This window comes from Morus notabilis, unplaced genomic scaffold (genome assembly GCF_000414095.1).
Source record: "Morus notabilis unplaced genomic scaffold, ASM41409v2 Scaffold290, whole genome shotgun sequence".
Taxonomy (NCBI): domain Eukaryota; kingdom Viridiplantae; phylum Streptophyta; class Magnoliopsida; order Rosales; family Moraceae; genus Morus; species Morus notabilis.
The window spans coordinates 12,513-27,126 of NW_010358749.1; the positions used below are offsets into that span (position 1 = coordinate 12,513).

A 14,614-nucleotide genomic window follows, 5' to 3' on the forward strand; every position below is an offset into this window, starting at 1 on the left:
GAAGTAAAGTTAATCTCCACCACTCCTCTCCCGGCAACCATCGCTGCATCATTATTCCCCATGAGAACCATTTGTCATTCCTTTTCCACTTTGTAAGATAAGAACATAGTCTTGTCATTACAAACGTGGATTGTGGCACCGGAATCAAGCCACCAATCGGAGGATTTAGATGCAGCCATGTTAGTTTCGATAATCATGCCAATTTGCAATGCCGAGACCATAGCACACATGTCTTCAGATTTCTCTTCAACGGCATTGGCATTGTTGGTGTTAACTTCTTCCTTTTTCTTCTTGTATCTGCAGTCATTTTAGCGATGGCATTTCTTTCCACAAAAGAAACAATTTCTAGAAAATTTCTTTTGGCCATTACCGGGCTTTTTGAACTTCTTGTCATTATTGACTTTGAAATTCTTTAAAAACTTACTAGCTTCAGTAACATTAACTTTAGAGGAATCTACATTTTTGTTCTTGGAATTACGAGACTTAGTCTCTTCTTCGATTCTCAAGTGTTTTTGTAATTCTTCCAAAGCTATGTCATCTCTCCTATGAAGAAGTTTCTTTCTATAACCATTCTAACTTTGAGGCAATTTAGCAATAATTGCCCCCAGTTGGAATGATTCAGAAATCTCAACTTTCAATTCACGAAGCTTAGTAACAATGACTTGCAATTCATGTATTGGATCTAGAACGGACTTGGTATCAACCATGACAAATTCTAGAAATTTCAAAATGAGAAATTTGTCCGTACCTTTCTTCTCAGTTTTGTATTTGTATTCGAGACAGTTCCAAATCTTCACCGGAGACTCCATCGAGTTGTAAAGATCATAGAGCCTATCGGAGAGAGTGTTGAGAATATGACCCTAACACATGATTTCATCATCTCCACGCTTCTTCCTTGCGGTCTTCAATTCTTCAGAATCATCCTCCTTTGGTTCAGAAAGTGGCTCCAATTACGGATCAAGCACGTAGGCCATCTTAAGCACGGTGAGAAGGAAGAACAACTTTCCCTTCCAGCGGGTGAAGTTGGTGCCATCAAAACGATCAAGTTGAACATTAGGATTGAGGAAAGACGTCATGTTCTTTTCAACCTCCATTGCAGCAAGTTTAAAACCTTAAAGATTGTTGAAAAAATTCGAATTTGGGAGGAAGAAAAGAATAGAGAAAGCAGAAAGAGGGTTTGAGGCGTATAGGAATACTTTCCTTTAAGATTTTATTTGCCCTCACTTCTCAAAGTTTGCTAATGAGTTTTTAATGGTAAATTACCCCCAAGATACAAAAAACCCTTGAACACAATATCCAGCAAAAAATATTGAGTTCCAGAACAATAATAAAATATGTATTTTTTCTGATGTCCATTAATTAAAGACATGGATGCATCTATCATCTTTAAGCGTTACAACCTTTCACATAAAGATACCTTTTCAATTTTAAAGGTTATCTTTTATATGCTGATGCACTTATATCAATAGTTATTTCTATTGTTAATAAGTGCTCAGATATGTGAGAAAACATATTACAAATAGATGCAATGGTTCGAGAAAACATATTACAAATGGATGTAATGGTTCAAGACCTTTTCAGATCACTAAAACATACGAAAATACGTTTTTCGTTAGTAATTTGCGCTGTAGCGGAAGACATTCACGCTGCAGCGCTCGGGCTACGCAAAACAGACCCGAGAGGTCTGTTTTGTGTGCGCTGCAGCGCACGCTGCCGTGCGTTGCAGCGCTCGGGCTTCGCAAAACAGTCCCGAGAGGTTTGTTTTGCGCAGGCTGTAGCGCCCAAGAGGCGTGCTGCAGCGCGCGCACCTGTTCTTTCTGAATGTGGTTTAGGCCAACTTTGTGATATCGAAATTGAGAGATATATTACAATCTCTCTAACAGTCCTCCCATGGGACCTTATTGCGGACGAAATCCTGCCAAGACTGCCACTCAAATCGCTGGCCAAGTTCAAGTGCGTCTCCAAACTCTGGAATTCTCACATCTCAAGCCCAAACTTCGCCCGAATCTCAGTCCCGTTTTCCAATGTGCGAGTTCAACCGAACGTCACTTCATTTATTTCCGCCTCCGAGGCACCCAATTCACCAAGCTAGAACATGCTCCGACGACCGCCTCATACCTGTGGCCAGTCGGTTCCAGCAACGGCATTACCTGCTTCGTCATAGTTTCTACTTATAATCACGAGTACAGAAGTAAATGTATTACAATCCTATGGAACCCGTCAATTCATGAGCACCCCCTAGAGATTCGTCCCCCGCCCCTAGGTCCAGAGTCCATGGTACAACCCGAGTTCTGCGCTGCGATCGGACATGATCCGAGGACAGGCGACTACAAAGTAGTGCTCGTCAACTACGGAAGGGGAGAGCCTTTAGCTCATGTCTACGCGCTTAAGTCCCAGAGGTGGAAGCAGATCGATATCGATGAAAATGTCGATGCAAAATTGCGGTGTGATCGTGTAAAAATTGATCGGTGGCCAGTGTTCGGCTGATGGGACGCGGGTCCATTGGCTTGCTAACTGCAGGGACGATCGGGATATTCCGGTGTGATCGTGTAAAAATTGATCGGCGGCCAGTGTTCGGCTGATGGGACGCGGGTCCATTGGCTTGCTAACTGCACGGACGGTCGGGATTCGTCGGGGCAAAAAAATAGTTCTTGTGGGTGATGACGGAGTAAAATTGAAGATTACTTTGGGCGAGCTAGCAAAGCCATTGGGATATTTGAACAAAGACAGACTCTTGTTTATTTTGATTGATTGTGAGAGGTTGTTGTCGTATGACATCAAGACTTGAGAGAGAGTATCTTCAAATTCCTAACACTTTTATCCTCTCTTGCGTTGGGGATTACGTGGAAAGCCAAGTCAAGTTCAGTTATCCACGATTTAATCGTTTCCTTCACAACCCAAATAATTAGTTTAGCCTTTGACCTTCATCATATATATATATATATATATATATATCTTATTGTTTGTTTCATCATATTTATATATATCTTCTTTTTATGGTTATAATTATGAAAATACCCACTATCAACCCAACAACTATAACTATGTTGCTAAAAAAAAAAAAAATCTGTTCTTGACCATAATAAATTTTTTAACCATTTAAAAGTTTTTTTTTAAAACCATTTAAAAGTTTTTTTTTTTCTTCCCGAGATCTGTGTTCCTCTTTATGATTCATGAATGTGCTTCAACTTCTTTGATGACACTCAAGACAAGAGTGAAGAAGCTCAAAACAATATAAAAGACAACTTATTTGTACATTTAAAAAAAGAAAAAAGGAATAGAATAGTCGTTTTTCCATCTCAGAGTGTTAGCTGATTATAGAATTATACAGAAATACAATCTTCTACTTCTGTTGGCTACCCACATCAGCCAACACCAAAGCCTGCTGCTGATTCTCATCTCCTTCTACTTCCTTATCTTCTATTTCCTCAACCATATGCTGCCGGCAGTATCGAAGTAATACCAAAGCGATAAATGCTGCAAAAAATTCAAAAATAAAAATAAAAATAAAAATTCATAAGCATAAGAACTGAGAATTGGAAATTTGGGATTCTAGAGAAATCAGTCTAGTGTTAGAAGATGCTTTGAGCTTAAGAAAATTGAGGCTTCGTGCCTAGAAAGAGAAACGCAAAGGACTGTCTTATGTCGTAACATATGAAAAGTTTGAGGTGTAACGTGACATTTAAGTTTTTATGTAACATTAAATATTATACTACACCTTAATCTTAACATTTTACCCGTGTAGGACCGGTAATGCCGAAGGACTTAAGACTATGCCATAGACTATAACAGGTAATTAAAATCTTGTAACACAAGTTACCTGTGAAAATTCGTGTCTTTATGGTAGATAGATTCCAAAAGGCTGTGATTGCTGATGCTGCCACAATCTTTTTGTGTGAGCAGGTTCCCCATGCATCCAATACGCGCCATTTCAAGAACTCAACTGCATTGCATGCCAAAATTTTTACTTCATTACTATACATACGCACATCAAGACAAGAAACATGTATATATATATAGCTGGAACACATTTGGCTGATCTTCATACCTTTTTGGCTTATTTGAATGGAGTAGCATGAGTAGAGTTTAGGAACCGTGAAAGCAATAAAAAACCCTGATTGAAAGTCCACTCAAAACGTTACTAGTATAAATAAATTAATTAAAAAAAAAAACTTGACAAGATTCTATCAGAATACCAATTGCAAAAAGTCTCCACATTGTTATGAGGTGACCATATTCAGCTCCTAAGAGGAGGAATGGGGCTACCTGCAAACATAAAAATTTAAGTTTAGTTGACTAGTGATAAATTTGACAATCTAAAAAAAATGCGTTTTGAAATAAACCATGGAGTTTTGTTGAGTACTTTGAGGGTCATGGATGGCTCTCCTGAGAAAATCTGTCTTGTCTTTGACATTGCAAGATTTGTAAAAGGAAGTATGACTTTTGCAACACGTAGAATGTCGTCTTCTTTGAGCCTGATTTCTCTGTTCTTTTCACTATATTCCCTGTGAGTTTCTCAAAACCATTAGAGAAAAAGCTTATTTCGAGGGGAAAAAAAGGAAACACAGAAGTTAGAAATGTACCTTTGATATAGTGAATTTGAGAAGAAAGACAAGCCTAAGAATAACATTCCTAGCTTGGAAGCTACAGAGAAAATGCTGAAAAAATGAAGATTTAGATTTGGTATTAGATTTTGAAAAAAAAGACTGAATTTGAAAAGAGAGAGGGAAAGAAAGTACCTGAAGCTAACTCCTTGAGTAAAGCAAGAAGACATGAAAAAGAGAAACCCAAAACCAAACCAAAGGCTTGATTTTGCCACATCTCTCCACATGACCAGATCACTTATCAACTGTCCAATTCTGTCCAAACCGCCATGATCTTCCTCATCGCTTTCTAAACCCGAAAAGAAAATCTTTTTCAATATCAAAAGAAACCAAAGAAATGAAAAAGACTATTCTTACAATGCAAGAAACAGAACATTTGGGACTTACTTGGAGATGAACTTGAAGAGGGCACGGAAGAAGGAACCAAACTCAGCTTCTCCTTCTTGACCCTCACGCTGTGCCGCCTTTTTCTCGGCTTTCCAAACTCTTCGGCCAAACTCAAATCCTTCTCTTCTCTACTAGCCTCCAGCTCCGACCGCCTTCGTGACCTCCGCGTGTTCCTCGGCGAGGCGCAACCCAGCAACCCCAATTGAGCTGTCCTGCTCCTGCACCGTCTCCGCGATCCCACAGGATCCGCGACGGCCTCCTCAGCCATTTCTAGCCGGTCGGTGATGCGGGCCTTCGACGATTTCCTAAGAGGCGAAGGAGAGAGAAGCAGAAGCTCATGAAGAGGGAGGGAAGCGGGAGATTTGAGAGACAAAGCGGACGGCGTCGGAGTCCTTTTCGGCGATGTGGTGAGACCGATTGAGAGGTAGGGAAGCTCTTCGGTTTGGGACAAGCGTGAGGCCGATTTGGTCCTGGACTTGGGCTCGGATCGGCTGTGGTGATATGGAGGCGTTGAATCCATGAGTTTTGAGCTGATTGAGTTTTGAGCTGATTTTCTTCGATTGATTGTGAAAATTTTCTGGGTCTTGATCAGATTATGAAAGGGTGCCTTTCTAGATTCCTGGAGAGAGATTTCTTCTTGATTGTTGGAAATTGTTTCTGCGTTTTTGGGTGGTTTTTGTTGGTTCTTGAAGGTGGTTCCTTCCAAGAGTCAAAAGTAGCCGTTGGGAGAAAAAGGGTTTTTTTAGTTTTTAAATGTTTTGAATTTTAGCGGCGGGGATAGATAGGTAATGGGCAGACCCGTGGGAGACAGGGCAGACCCGTGGGAGACAACGGTAAGAGACAGGCCTTTTGTCTGGTAACGTTTTTTCTGGACATTGTTGTTGGGACCCCACCAAATGGGCCATTTTGATGGGATCATGGGTTGTGGGCTCCTTTTTGGATGGAGCCTAAATGGTCAATGATCAGATATGTATTGCTAAAAGTATTTGAGCCGTTGGATTTACATTGTAGTAAAGGTAGTGAGCCGTTGATTTACATCTTTATTTTCTGATGATGAAGTTGGCTGGCCAATCAAGAAAATAAGGTCTCGTTCGTTTCGCTGATTCGAGTTGATATGTAATTTTATGTGAGAGCTTTTTATTGTAATAAAAAAATTAAATGTAATTATTTGTCAAAACTTTTTATGTAACAAAATTTGAATAAGTGAAACGAACAAGGCGTAATACTAACTTGAATGATTTTATAATATAAGAAAACTTAACTTGGATCATTGATCGGATCATCAATAAATTCGAACAAAACACAAATAGAGTAAAACGTGCATTAAATTCCAATAATGAGAAATCGAAAGAGAATATCGAACACATTAATTTTCCTAGTAAGAAGATTGAAGTTGTGATCCCATCAAAAAGTGTTAGACACGTGTTAGCTTTAGAGGTTATCTGGATTAAAAATGTCTTAAATTGTGCCCCACTATCAAGTTTTTATTTTTATTTTTATTTTTTTTTGATGTCCTACTAGCACCAATTTTTCTAATTTTTTTAGCTGAAAAGCAATTTTTCTTTATATATCCCAATCATATAAAGTGGATTGGAAAATGGAAATCTATGTCAGCACACCAAAAGATACCCGTCCAATTATAGAGTGATTAGTCTGGGGGGTTAAAAAAAGTGGACTTGGTTTGCCTTGCATCAAGAATTATTGTCTCAACAATTTTTTTAGAGAAAAAAAAAACATCTATTTAATAACATGATGCGAGAAAAAAAAAATTTTACAATTTTTTTACATTTTCATTCTCTCATACTCACTAATAAACCACATTCCCATACATATATTGCAATTTATTACAGGTATAACTTTTGTATTCATGTTATTATTTTTGTAATTTAATTAGAGTACAATGTACGGGCTTTGTATTCTCCTTCCCTCTACCCAACACAGGTCTAGAGACCCCAAATCACCTATGAATTATGCTGAAGAAAAACCATGTACTTATTTCAGAAAAAACAGAGGAAAAAAAAAAAAAAAAAAAAAAAAAAGTCTTTAACATTTCAAAAACAGAAATGGGACCGACATCCAACAACTGATCAAACAACATCCATAACGAAATTTCCACTAGTTTTAAAGTGATTGCATTTTTGCCTGCCTTTGGCAAAAAGATTTTATCCTTTCTAAGCCATCTTCAAGAAAAGAGAGCTCAGTTGCAAAACTTATCCGGATCCAATTCTTCAGTCCCACAACAGTCCCTGCAATGCCAAAGTGAGCGCTTCAGTACGCAACATTTCTTTATATGAACATTGCCCAAATCATGCTCTGGTGACTAATTATGTTTGTACCGATAAATCGAAGATTCAATAATCACCTGGCAGGGTGGTGACAGATTCCTCTTTTGCTAGCTTGAGACAGAATTCCGTATCATCTTTTATGTCTTTCAGTTGTGACAGGTTTAGCTTCACCTGCAAATCAAAGTAGCAAACTGAAATACTGAACAAAATTATCGATTATGCGGTATTCAAATTGAATTCAGTTCTCCTATGTATTTGCTCACCATTACAAACATGCCACCTTCTGGCTTACATGAGAAGGTTAGGCATGGGATCTCCTTAATTCTACTATAACAAATTTCCGAAGCTTGTTTAAGTATATGGACAGTTCTTGAGAAATACTCTTCTGGTGTTTTCGCGATAATATTAGGAACTGCACCCTGATAAAGAAGTTACATTAGTACCTATGAAGTTTAGAGATACTATAAATACTAAATAAAGCTAAAAATTCCAATCTAAACAAAAGAGACCTGAATAAAAGTCGCAGGGTCAGGGGAGTGACAGAGCAGTGTCTTAATTGAATCAACAACCTGAAAAAGAAAACCAAGGGATTCAATGTGTTCTTTTATTATAGTACTTCAAGAACAAACTTAGCTTTTGTCAAAATTTTCTATTACAAAATTTTAAACAAATTTGAATTTCTGGTCAAACTTTCTATTCAACCATATGAACCAAACGTGCCATTAGGAGATTAAAGAGCTAGATTGCTACCCCAACTTTTCGGAAAAACCCGGTTGGATCAGTTGTGACAAGCCAACCAAGTCTCCAACCAGGAACCATCCACCTCTTTGAGATAGACCCCAGTGTAATTACAGGGACAATAGATCCAAACACCCCCATTGGAACAAAAGGGATTTCGCCATACGTGAGATGGGCGTAAACTTCATCTGTTATGACAGTAATTGTCAGCTTTCTTGCAATCTCCGCGATCTGCCGTGCAAACAAATCAACAAACATTTTGAGAAGCAATCAAATCATAACATGACAGTCCACAGTTAAAAAAAAAAAAGGAAGGGAAGTTATTGCATTTTTCAGGTGTTGGAACGTGAAGACACTTGGGCAAGGATTTCCCGGGTTGATGATGACGATAGCAACGGTGTTCTCATCAGCAAGAGCTTCCACAGCATCAAGATCAACTTCCCAGTTCTTTTCTGGTAATAGATCGAAGTGGCGAACTTCGAGGTTGCTAAGAGCTGCAAAGGATTCATAGCATGGGAAGCCAGGCCTAGGAAGCAGAATGTTGGCACCGGGACGAGCCAGAGCTGGCAGTATGGTTTCGATGGCTGCTTTGCATCCACAGGTGACATAGACATCCTCTGGCGACAATTTATACGGAAGATCACGAGAGAGGTACTCTGCAATAGCTCTGTAACATGTGATAGTATAATTGAACAACATGTCAACAAGAGCCCGTCTAGTTCATAGGTTCGAACAGAAAATTTGAACGAAGATTCAAATTTTTCTAGTATGAAACAAACGGTAAAGGTTTTATCAGACAAGATATGCACTGCTATCCAATTGGTAAGAATAGAAACTAAGAATCAATTTTCTTCCCATTCACACCATAGCCGTTACCAACGAAACGAAAAAGAAAAAAACTACAATAGTTAAGAAAAGAAAGAAAAAGCAATAAGAGAGTTGTCTTGGATATGAAAAGTTTGACCTCCTAGCTAAAGGAAGACCGCAGTTGGAAGGGTAGCCGTTAAAGTTGGATGATCGAAGGGCTTCAATGACAGCCTCCTCAGCCACAGGGCTAGTGCACCGAATCAAAGACGGGTCGCCGAGGGCAAGATGAACTGTTGACCTTGGATCATCCTCAGGGAGATTTTCTTGAAGCAGAGATAAAGCATCTTTCATGTTCCAGGTTTTTGACACTTCTGTAATTGTATGCTCCGGGTTTTCACCTGTACTCCATTTCTTCCACTTGTTCTCCATGTCTGTTTGTTCTTTCATTTGGAGAAAGATGGGGATTGAATTAAAAACAAGAAGAGTCGAAGAATCCAAACTGCCTGTGATGTAGGCCGAACAGAGTCAGCTGTTTTTTCTTATTTCTTTGGTAAGAGAGATGATACAGGGCGGCTAAAAAATTGGATTGGAGATGCTTTTCGGTCAACCTGGAGTAGTTAAAAGTATCGATCAGAGTTGGACTAGTTACAAGGGGTGATCATAAAAGTCTTTCATTTACTTCAATAAGACACTGGTGGTACTCTAATGTATTGGTGGGGTTCACCTTCTATGACTGTCGGTGCTAATACTGGTAGCGTTCTCAAGCATTTTTCCACGTATTTTTAGTAAAGAGGAGTATTTGGACACCAGCTGTATACCCAACTTGTGTATCAACTTTGAGTTATTTTTTTTAATTAATAAATGTATTTCTTATTAATTGATTTGATAATCTTTTATACACTTACTAATAAAAAATTAACAGCTCAGCGACAAAAAAAATGCTAGGATTGAAGTTTGTATCCTCGGCATCATTCTTTAGTGAAATACATGTTCTCATTCTGTATAAACAGCGAGAGCATTTCTATCTGTATTTTAAAATAGTTATCGAAGCACTCAAGTATGTGAGTGGCTCAGCCACTTAGCGCCGTTTAGTTCGCTGATTTGAGTTTAGATGTGATTTTATGTAAAAGTTTTTTATTATAATAAAAAAGTTAAATGTGACTATTTATGAGAGCTTTTTACTATAATAGAGAGCATTTCTATCTGTATTTTAAAATAGTTATCGAAGCACTCAAGTATGTGAGTGGCTCAGCCACTTAGCGCCGTTTAGTTCACTGATTTGAGTTTTGAATTTGAGTTTAGATGTGATTTTATGTAAAAAAATTTTACTATAATAAAAAAGTTAAATGTGACTATTTATGAGAGCTTTTTACTATAATAAAACTCAAATTCTAAACTCAAATCAATAAAATGAACGGGGCCTTAATATTATTCCCTTCCTTTTATATCCTCTTACTAATTAATAAAAACAAATGCACACATATATAATAAATCAATATGAATTGCCATAAATTATTACACCGTTATAACAACATGCCTGTTAGGATAATCCAAAGCGGCACAAATCTTTCTATGTGGCATTTGTGATTGGTGAGGGATTTATGCATTTTTTTGGCAACCTTGTATCAAATCAATTTAATTATGTGTTGCTGTTTTTACACTTTGTTACCTTATTTTGTTGATTGATTTTTCCATGATCTGTTTCCATAAATACCCCGATTTAATTAGATAATTAGATATTATGTTAGTTATCAATATAGGTTGATTTTTGGGCTAATATTCAGATTCTTTTGCAGGATAAGATTACTGATTATATGAGATAATATTTTTGATTTGCTTATCACAAATTTATCTCATCTATTCTTAAAAATTTCAGATTATGTAGATTTGATCTTTGCACATATTTGAGTCTAGGTTCATTAAGGATCAATTCAATCATTGACCAAGTTTTTCTAGATGTTTCATTTAAGATTTGCATGAGTAATTTAAGATCTGATTGAATTATAATTGATTACAATTTGATTAACAAATCACGAACTGTCTGTCTTGAGTGTTTTGACAGCTGCAGGATTCATGTAATCTGTCCAGTTAACAAGCTAGTTGTGTGTCCGCACATTACAAAGGATTTAAATCATGTTCATATGATGACAATTGAAATTTCAGGAAAACTTAAAATGGAAAGATTTTGTGCATCCGAAATTCAGTGAGAAAATTGCAATTGGATCTCAACCCAGATCAAGTGGAGAGATTCTAAACCTCTCTCATATCCGGGTGGTTCATTATTTAAGGAGGTCGCCATGAGACCTTCATATTGGGAGAGTACGGACAAAATTTCAGTGTTCATTTTGTGAGAAAAAAAAAAGTGTTCTCCTTTGTGCTTAAGAGTGATAAAAAAATCAGAGCGTTCCTTAGGCTTTATTTGTAACTTTTAAACTCTGTAGTCTGTAGACTTTTGTAAGATCTAGAGTAGGTCTGAGGAGGAGCCGAAAGCGGATCGTGGTGCTCGGAGTAAGTAAAGAGGACTGAAGACGGGCATCATACTTGAAGTAGTTCAGGAGGACTGAAGGCGGACATCATACTTGAAGTAGGTCAGGAGGTCCGAAGGCGAGTCAAGAGGAGTCACTATAAGTTAAGAGTTGGTGCAGATTTGAGAGGTTTCTTGTAATTTTAAGCTTTGTAACTGCATTTGGTGATAGTGAAACCCTCTTTGTGTTGGTGTGATTAGCACACATGGTTTTTTTCTAAAAGGGATTTTAGTCACGTTAAATAACAATATCGCTGTGTTCATTTGATTATTTCGCATTCTACCTCACAACATTTTTAGTTTTTGTTTAAAGAGTGTTGATTTAACCGTTCTATGCGAATAAAATACTGATTGTTGGTCTGTTTGGTCTAACAATGCCTAACATAGCTCTAGAGACGCCAAATTACTTATGAGTTATGCTGAAGAAAAACCGTGCACTTATTTCATAACAAGCAAATAAATAGTTGAAGAACAAAGTCCCTAAGATTTGAAACAGAAATGTGGGATCAACATCCAACAATTGATCGCGCACGACATCAGTCACGAAATGATCACTATATAAAGTTTATTGGATTTTTGCATGCCTTTGGCAAAAAGCTTTTATCCTTTCTAAGCCATCTTCAAGAAAAGAGAGCTCAGTGGCAAAAGTTATCCGAACTCAATTCTTCAGCCCCACAGTAGCCCCTGCAATATTGCCAAGTGAGCTTTTCAGTATGCAACATTTCTAAATATGACCATGCCAAATTCTAGGACAAGTGCAATCAAATAGAACTCCAAAAATTTAAGGCCCTTTTTTTTTTTTTGTGTGGTTTCGAATCACAGTTTGATAGTGTTTTATCTTAGAAAAATAAATTTTGAATTTTTGTTCAAACTTATGAACTAAACGAGCCATTTAATTAAATTTATGTCAGTAAATCTTATATTTGATAATCACCTGGCAAGGTGATGACGCATTCCTCTTTAGCCAGTTTGAAACAGAATTCCATATCATTTGAAATATCTTTGAGTTGCGACACATTCAACTTCCCCTGCAAATCAAATTTAGTAAACTGAAATATTTTTGAATAGAATGCTTGTTTCTGGAGCATTTGAATTGAATTTAATTGTTCTCTGCGTACTTAGCATTACAAACATGCAACCTTCTGGCTTGTATGAGCAAGTAAGGCATGGGAGCTCTTTAATTCTACTATATCAAATTTCTGAAGCTTGTTTAATTAAATGGAAAATTATTGAGAAAAATTCTCCTAGTGTTTTCTCAATAATATTAGGAACTGCCCCCTGATACAGAAATTACATTATTACTTGTCCAACTTTAGAGATACTATAAATAGTAAAATAAAGGTACAAATTCCAATCTATATATGATCAGAAACAAAAGTAATGTGAATAAGAGACCTGAATAAAAGTTGCAGGCTCAGAGGAGTGAGTGAGCTGTTTCTTAATTGAACCAACAACCTGGAAAAGAAAGCAAAGGGATAAAAATTAAATTCACTCTTTTTCTTTTCTTTTCTTTTCTTTTTTTTTTTTTTGAAGTACATAAAGAACTAACTTAGAAAATTAAAACTAGAATTGCTACCCCAACTTTCCGAAAAAAACCGGTCGGATCACTTGAGATAGACAAGCCAACCAAGTCTCCAACCAGGAAGCATCCATCTCTTTGAGATAGACCCCAGTGTTATAACAGGCACAATAGATCCAACCACCCCCATTGGAACAAAAGGGTTTTCGCCAAACGCGAGATGACCATAAACTTCATCTGCTATGACAGGAATCACCAGCTTCCTTGCAGTCTCTGCAATCTGCAGTTCAAACAAATCACAATCTTTTGATAAGCATATAAAAATCACACATAAAAGTACAATTCACAGTTACAAAAAGGAAGAAAGTTTTCACATTTTTTAGGTGTTGGTATGTGAATACAATAGAGCAAGGATTTCCCGGGTTGATGATGACCATACCGACAGTGTTCTCATCAGGAAGAGCTTCCACAGCATCAAGATCAACTTCCCAAGCCTTCTCTGGAAGGAGATCAAAGCGACGAACTCCGAGGTTGCAAAAAGCGGCGAGAGATTCGTAGCGTGGGAAGGGCCTAGGAAGCAGAATGTTTGCACCGGGACGCGCCAGAGCTGAGAATAGGGCTGCCTTGCATCCACAAGTGACATAGACATCCTCTGGCGACAATCGATACGGAAGATCACGAGTTAGGTAGTCCGCAATAGCTCTGTCACATGCAACGCATAGGCATAATTTGTTGGAGAAATTTGAGTGTGCAGGGTGAAAAGAATACAGAAATAAGAGAGAATTTGAGACATATAGAAATACTTTTCTTTAAGATTTTATTTGTCTTCACTTCTCAAAATTTGATAATGAGTTTTAATGGCAAATTACTCCCAAGATACAACAAACCCTTGAACACAATATCTAGCAATAATATTGAGTTCCATAACATTAAATAAAGTCTGTAAATTTTTTAGAGAATTATTAAAGACAGGGGTGCCATTTCATGAATGAATGCATCCTCTTTAAACATTACAACATTTCACATAAAGATACATTTTCAATATAAAGGTATCTTTTCATGGATTGATACACCTATTACAATAGTTATATCTATTACTAATAAGTGTTCAGATATGTGTGAAAACATATCACCAATGGATACAATGGTTCAAGACTTTCAGATCACATAAACACACGAAAACATAGTTTTCTGCAGCAATACCCGCTGCAGCGGGTGTTTTCCCCGCTGCAGCGCTCGGGCAACGCAAAACAGACCCGAGAGGTCTGCACTGCAAGCGCTGCAGCACCCAAAACAAGCGCTGCAGCGAGCCTGTTTTCTGGACAGGCGCTGCAGCGCACCTGTTTTGTGACGACCCTCCTATGAGGCCGCCACTGTAACTTAAACTTTAACTTGTACTTACTGGGGTTTCTTAAAATTTGCGGAACATTTTTTTTTTTTAATATAAGAAAGAATACTTTCATAATTTGTAACAATAATTTCAAATAAGTGAATCACTAAATTTCTTAAAGCTTTTCTTAATTTCAGTTAAGATAAAACGTTCTAAAAATATCTTTCAAACAGAGCAGCATTTGAACTCTTATTTCAAATGCTCTTTAAAAGCCTTTCTAAAACTAGCCAATTCAATCGGGCCATTTAATTTTGACTTTAAAACGGATTTCGTGAGAAATCTTAAATTCAAGTACATCTTAAAGCCCTTTTAAAATCAATCATTTAAATCGTCATGTTTAAAATTTATTTATTTGTTGCA

The 14,614-nt window shown here is 37.3% G+C and overlaps 2 protein-coding genes and 1 pseudogene across 2 annotated transcripts; all 3 read right to left on the reverse strand.

Moving 5' to 3' along the window:
- Positions 1-3,291: 3,291 nt before the first annotated feature.
- LOC21393603 (reticulon-like protein B17) lies at positions 3,292-5,682 on the reverse strand. Its single transcript, XM_024162435.1, has 8 exons — positions 4,992-5,682; positions 4,740-4,893; positions 4,584-4,658; positions 4,364-4,505; positions 4,197-4,266; positions 4,049-4,114; positions 3,821-3,943; positions 3,292-3,477 (listed from the first exon to the last, which is right to left on the reverse strand). Exons 1-8 carry the CDS (start codon positions 5,509-5,511, stop codon positions 3,344-3,346), a joined length of 1,284 nt encoding a protein of 427 aa, XP_024018203.1. The 5' UTR covers positions 5,512-5,682; the 3' UTR covers positions 3,292-3,343.
- Positions 5,683-6,835: 1,153 nt separating this feature from the next.
- On the reverse strand, positions 6,836-9,482 carry LOC21393604 (probable aminotransferase TAT2). Its single transcript, XM_024162426.1, has 7 exons — positions 8,979-9,482; positions 8,342-8,681; positions 8,027-8,245; positions 7,786-7,845; positions 7,540-7,695; positions 7,354-7,447; positions 6,836-7,237 (listed from the first exon to the last, which is right to left on the reverse strand). The coding sequence occupies exons 1-7, from the start codon at positions 9,266-9,268 to the stop codon at positions 7,113-7,115; spliced, it is 1,284 nt and encodes a 427-aa protein (XP_024018194.1). The 5' UTR covers positions 9,269-9,482; the 3' UTR covers positions 6,836-7,112.
- A 2,428-nt stretch (positions 9,483-11,910) lies between these two features.
- The window catches only part of LOC21393605, a 15,991-nt pseudogene continuing 13,287 nt past the window's right edge, over positions 11,911-14,614 (reverse strand).